The sequence below is a fragment of the Ammospiza caudacuta genome, chromosome 3 (genome assembly GCF_027887145.1).
Source record: "Ammospiza caudacuta isolate bAmmCau1 chromosome 3, bAmmCau1.pri, whole genome shotgun sequence".
In the NCBI taxonomy this organism is placed as follows: Eukaryota; Metazoa; Chordata; class Aves; order Passeriformes; family Passerellidae; genus Ammospiza; species Ammospiza caudacuta.
The window spans coordinates 107,903,963-107,909,709 of record NC_080595.1 but is presented as its reverse complement, the minus strand read 5'-3'; the positions used below and the strand labels follow the sequence as shown (position 1 = coordinate 107,909,709).

At 64.2% G+C, this 5,747-nt stretch overlaps 1 protein-coding gene across 1 annotated transcript; it reads right to left on the bottom strand.

The window, feature by feature from the left end:
- Window positions 1-1,056: 1,056 nt before the first annotated feature.
- POU3F2 (POU class 3 homeobox 2) lies at window positions 1,057-2,364 on the bottom strand. Its single transcript, XM_058802573.1, has one exon. It carries the CDS (start codon window positions 2,362-2,364, stop codon window positions 1,057-1,059), a length of 1,308 nt encoding a protein of 435 aa, XP_058658556.1.
- Window positions 2,365-5,747: the final 3,383 nt, after the last annotated feature.

Below are 5,747 nucleotides of genomic sequence, written 5' to 3'. Positions count from 1 at the left end.
TGTGTATATAGAGAGATTATATATATGTGTATATATGTATGCCTGTGCAAGCGTGCACATGTATACATACACACACATATACTAATTCTTTTTGCTATGGTAAAAGGAGAAAATAAGCGTTACACGTATTTAAGAATACTTGTTTATAACAAAAGTTCACATATACACATAAAGCAAAGGCTAAAACACAGTAACATATTGTAGACCGGTCACTGGTTGACTAACGCTCACTGTGGAAAATGCAAGTCATTTGCAAAATTAAGGTCGGAAAGGAAGGGGGAAAAAAGAAAAAAATAAACATTTTGTTTATGTAAACTTCGATTTTCTTGCAGTGCAAATTGGTACGGTTAAATACTGTCTACATCAAAAGGGATAGCTTTTCAGTTCTCTTCCTTTTTTTTTTTCTTTTTTTTTGTCTTTATATATATTCATACAGGGGATCCACAGAAAATAAACACAGCAGCATGTGCCAACACCGAGCGACATTCCACAATGCGATCTGCCTTTGTGTGGCGGGAGGGGGCTGCGGAGGGGACCCGAGGTGGCCGTGCCCCCCTTTCTCCTCCGCCCCCTCCCCGGCAGGGCAGCGCCGTCTCTTTTGGCCAGCGAGCGAGGGAGTTTTGTGCGAACCGCTTCGCCCTGCGCCTGCCCTGCCGGTGCCCGCCACTGCCCTGCCGGTGCCCGCCTGCCTGCCGGTGCGCGGTACCCACTCCACTCCCGTCCACGGGCACCCGCCTGGAAAGGTCAAAATTCAGCATCACACCTCCTACAGTCTAAGGGACGGTGTGGTGCAGGTGCTTTGTCTGTCTATCTGTCTGTCCGCTGTGATTCGCGCTCGCCCTCTCGCTCGCTCGCTTTTTGTTTTCTTTTCTCTTTTTTTTCGCGTTTGTTTCTTTTTTTGATTTTTTGTCTTTTTTTTTTTTTTAAAGATAGGAGAAAATAAAATTAAAAAAAAAAAAAGAAAAAAAAGAAAAAAAAGGACAATCAAAAGTTGGGGGAAGGAGAGGAGGAGGAGGAGGAGAGGAGGAGGAGGGGCCGGGCGCCCCCGCCGCGAGTTCACTGCACGGGGGTCTGCACCCCGTGGTGCGGCGGCGTGTCCCTGCTGGCCCCGTACACGTCCTCGGCGCCCGGCAGCGTCCCTCCCGGGGGAGTCATGCGCTTCTCTTTCTGTCTCCTGTTACAAAACCACACTCTCACCACCTCCTTCTCCAGCTGTAGGCTGTCCGCGAGCGAGGTGATCTCCTGGGCGGAGGGCTTGGGGCACTTGAGGAAGTGGCTCTCCAGCGCGCCCTTGACGCTCACCTCGATGGAGGTGCGCTTTTTCCGCTTGCGGCCCTGCGCCGCGATCTTGTCTATGCTGGTGGGGCTGCCCGAGGAGGAGTCCGCCTCCTCCAACCACTTGTTCAACAAAGGCTTCAGCTTGCACATGTTCTTGAAGCTGAGCTGCAGGGCCTCGAAGCGGCAGATGGTGGTCTGCGAGAAGACGTTGCCGTAGAGGGTGCCCAGCGCCAGCCCCACGTCCGCTTGGGTAAATCCCAGTTTGATGCGCCGCTGCTTGAACTGCTTGGCGAACTGCTCCAGGTCGTCCGAGGTCGGCGTGTCCTCGTCGGAGTGCGGGTCGTGGTGCGGCGGCGGCCCGGGGGGCGCGGCGGCGGCGGCGGACGGTGCCGGCCCGGCCGCCCCGGGGTGGGGGCCGTGGGGCGGCGGCGGGTGCTCGGGGCCGTGGTGCGGCGGCCCCGGCGGCGGCTCCTCGTGGGCGTCGCGCAGGCCGTGGTGGTGCAGCCCCGGCTGCCCGGCGCCCAGCATCCCGTTGACGGTGAAGCCGGGCGGCTGCGAGTAGAGCAGCCCCGCCTGCGCGCCGTTGGCCGCGGCCATGCCGGGCGGCAGGTGCGCCGCGCCGCCCGCCCGCCACGCCGCTGCCGCCGCCGCCGCCGCCGCCGCCGCGTGGTGCCCTCCGCCGCCGCCGCCGTGGTGCACCAGGTGCGGCGCCCGCCCCGGCGGCGGGTGCTGCGGCGGCGGCGGCAGCTCGTCGCCGCGCCCGCCCGCCTGCACCACCGCCGGCTTGATGTCGGGCTGGCCCAGCGCGCCCGCCGACCAGGGCGCCTCGCCGCCGCCGCCGCCGCCGCCGCCCCCGCCGCCGCCGCCGCCGCCGCCACCGCCGGGGCCGCCGTGGGACAGCGCCGCGATCCACTGGTGAGCGTGGCTCAGCGGGTGCCCGTTGCTCTGCAGCGCGTAGTCCGCCTGCACCAGGGCGCCGGCGTCGCGGTAGCCGCCGCCGGGCTGCATGCCGCCGGGCGGCTCGGCGTGCACCATGGGGGAGCCGGAGGCGAGCAGGCTGTAGTGGTTGGAGGCTGCGGTCGCCATGACTCGCCGAGCCGCACTGATCGCGCCGGTTAAAGGCGCCGCGCATTTGACAGCTACTTTTTCGCCTCGGGCGCCGCGCGGCGCCCGCGCCCCCCCGGCCCGCGCGGCGGGGCCCACTGCGAAGGCACGCGCGGCCGCCCCGCCCCGCCGCCGCACGCCATTGGCTCCCCGCGCCCTGACGGACGCCGCCGCTCCCGGCGACCGCCGCCGCCGCCGCCCGCCATTGGCGCGCCCCGCCGGCCGCGCCCCGCCCCGGCCCCGCCCCGGGCCCGCCCCCGCTCCTACCCAACTCCGAGGGGGAACGGGGCGCGGGGGAGCGGCGGCCGCGGGGCGGGGGGAGCGCGGCAGAGGGCAGGGGCGCGCCGCCGCTGTCACCGGCCCCGCCCCGGCCCGCCCCGCTCCGCACCGCACCGCACGGCCGGCGGGAGGATGCTGCCTCTGCCGCTGCCGCTGCCCGGGCGCCCGCCGGCTCCTGTTGCTCGCGCCCCGACGCGCGTCTCTGCGCCCCGGAGCGGGCGCTGCGGGCCGGGGGTGCTCGCCTGCCCACCCCCAACTTTCTCAGCGCCGCCTCGCCGCCAGCCCCGCCGGAGCGGCCCGGGAGCGCCGCGCCCCCGGGGGCGGGGAGCGGGCGGCCCCCACCCGGTGGTCGCCGGGGCGCACCGCTCCTGCGGGGATGTCGGGGCTTCGCACCTCGGCGCTGCGGAGGTGGTTTTGTTCCGCTCGTCCCGTCCCGTGGGGACCGGGTGCCTGCGGGACCGCCTCAGCGGCGCTGGCGACTCTGCGTGGATGCGGAATATGGGCATGAGAGGGTGGTGGGAAAAGGAAAAAACAAATAGGGAAAAAAGAGGGGGATAGAGAAAAGAAAAGAAGTTGCGGCCCGGACAGGAAGGAAGGAGACCCTGGAACTGGATTCGGATTTCTTAGGAATGAGCAACGCCGGGCTGGCCGACGCGAAAAGAGTTCGCTGCCCATTTTTGAGTTGAAAGCCATAGCTTTGTCTCGAAAATAAACTGCTCACGGGGCTAGGTGCGCGTCGCAGGCTCCCACTATCTTCATCGAAATAACACAATAGGGCGGACCGGGGAATTTATTACTACTAACAAGAAACAGCTTTCTTCTGCGAGTTGTTTATAAATCATCGTGTTTAACGTGAGCGCTGGAAGGGCTCCTTGCCTCGAAATATTCCTCTGCGTGGGGGTGTGGAGGAGAGGGGGGATGGGCTCCTGCACATAAACATATACACAGCAGCAGCATAAACAGGATATCCAGTGCCCTGAGACAAGGGGCGCAGCAGGAGTTACCTCGTTTCGTTAGTTTAGCGGCGTATCAAGAGCTCCTTCTGCCGGGGGGTGGGGAGGGGAGGGAGGGAGGAGGAGAGGAGGAGGGGGGCGCAAACTTTGTCCGTGAAAGAGTGGAGATTCTTCCTAAGGTTTGGGGGTGGCTTTTCCCCCCCCTTTCTTCGAGGTGCAGGCGAAGGAAAGAACAATACTGCCTTTTCTGCGAGGGCTGCGGAGAGGGAAGTCAGTGTCTCTGAAGTGAAGCTGTGCCTTTTGTTTCCTGTGTGTAAACAACTGGGCACCCAGGAATTTTATAATTTGATGCTCATTTTCTCGTCTCTCTCCTCCCAATTAGGTGTAGACCAGTGAGTTGAAACAAAACAACAGGGCAAGTCCGCAGCAGGCTTCTGCCAAGGCATCGCGGGGACCGTCCTGGGAGAGCCGCCCCACTCTCCGCGCCCGGGCCAGCCCTCCCGCCCGCTCCTGGGGCCGCCGAAGGTCCGCCGGGGGCGGCTTTCCCTCCAGCTCCGCTGCCAAAAGTTCTTGCGTGGACGAGACACGAGGGGCCACCACGCCACGCGTCCTTTCAGAGCGAGGTTTTCACGCGGGCGCCTCCAGCGTGCGGTGCTCGCCGAGCACGGAGCTGCCCCGAGGCCGCTCCCTGGTGCCCCGGCCCCACGGCGTGTCCCCGCCCCACGGACAGCTGGGCCCCGTGGGCAGCCGACGGCCCCGCGCTCCCCGCGGCTCGCTGCCACCAGCAGACGGGACACGGGGTCAGCGAGATTCACCCAACGCTTTTCTGGGAAGGGAGAAACCCCTCCGGGCCTGCCCCAATCGTGCATTTCCCGTCCTCCCTCCCCGGCCCTGTCTGTCCCGGCCGGCCCTCGGGCAGGTGCTGCCCACTATGGGCACCGTCCTGCGTGCCGCTCCCCCGCCGCCCCAGCGGCGCATCTCACGGGCTAGCGGCAATCACAGCTACCGGAGTAGCACCGCGGCCTTAGGAGGCGGACAAACCCCGCTGTCCCCGGCAGAGGCCCCCGCCGTCCCGGCTGCCCCCTCCCCGGCGGAGCGCACGCCCACGGAGGCGCAGCTGGGAGCAGCGAGGAGCGCGGCCGGTGCATTCAGAGCCGCCGCAGACTCCACCTCCTCGTCCTCCCCATCATTGTTAGCCCTGTCATTAATACCGCTCCTTAAGCATCCTCCGCTCCCGTTTCCCCCCGTGGAGAGGAGCGCCGAGGAGCGGGGAGCGAGCGCCCGACCGCCGGTGCTGTCGCCTCTCCGCTGCCCGCCGCGGGCTCGGGCTCTGCTCGCCGCTCAGGTCCGGGCCGCTAGGGATGTAAAAGAGACAGTCATGTGGCCCCTTTCTGGCGGAGCTGACCCCGCGGGATTAGAGGTCTCACCAGCCTTTCTTTCCTTTTCTCTGCTCGCATAAAAGCAGGTTGAAGGTGATGCGGTGTCTTGGGCAGACACTGCAGTGTTTTGATTCAGCTCAGCCCTTTTCACTGTTCAAAGCAGCTGTTCAAATACTAGGGCTGCTTACTTTGACGTGAAGAAGATTTTCAAACAACCCCAAAAGCTTTGAACTGACAGGCCTCCTTGATATCTCCTTCATTGCAGTGCAGCTACTCGAGAATATTCGCTATAAAATACATAGAGCGCCACTTAACTGGAGCTGAGTCCTGGCTGGGAGGCGAGGTGCTGCATACACATCAGGTGCATCCAGAAGGACGCGGGCGGCTTGCGGGGGTCCTGTGGCCGTCCCCCGCCGGCCCCCCCCGATCCCCACCTGGGGGTCCCCTGCCCGCCACCCGCCCCAGCTGCCGCGGCGGGCTCCGGCTGACGAGATGTTGGATTCCCTGGTGTTTCAACTCCGTGCGTGCCGGAGAGAAAGCTGAATTTCCAGCAGCAAAACAAGAGCACGGCTCGTTCCTAGCGAGCCTCGGCTTCCAGCCGCCGCTCGTCAGCCTGCCCGGCTCGGGGGGCTCGGGGAGCGCTCCCCAAACGCGCGGTCCTCTGCGCCTTTGGATGCGTGCGGCTGCAGGGTGGGGAATATGTATTTGCATATGCCTGTTGTGTTTAGAGGTGAAAAGCTTTTTTTTTTTTTTT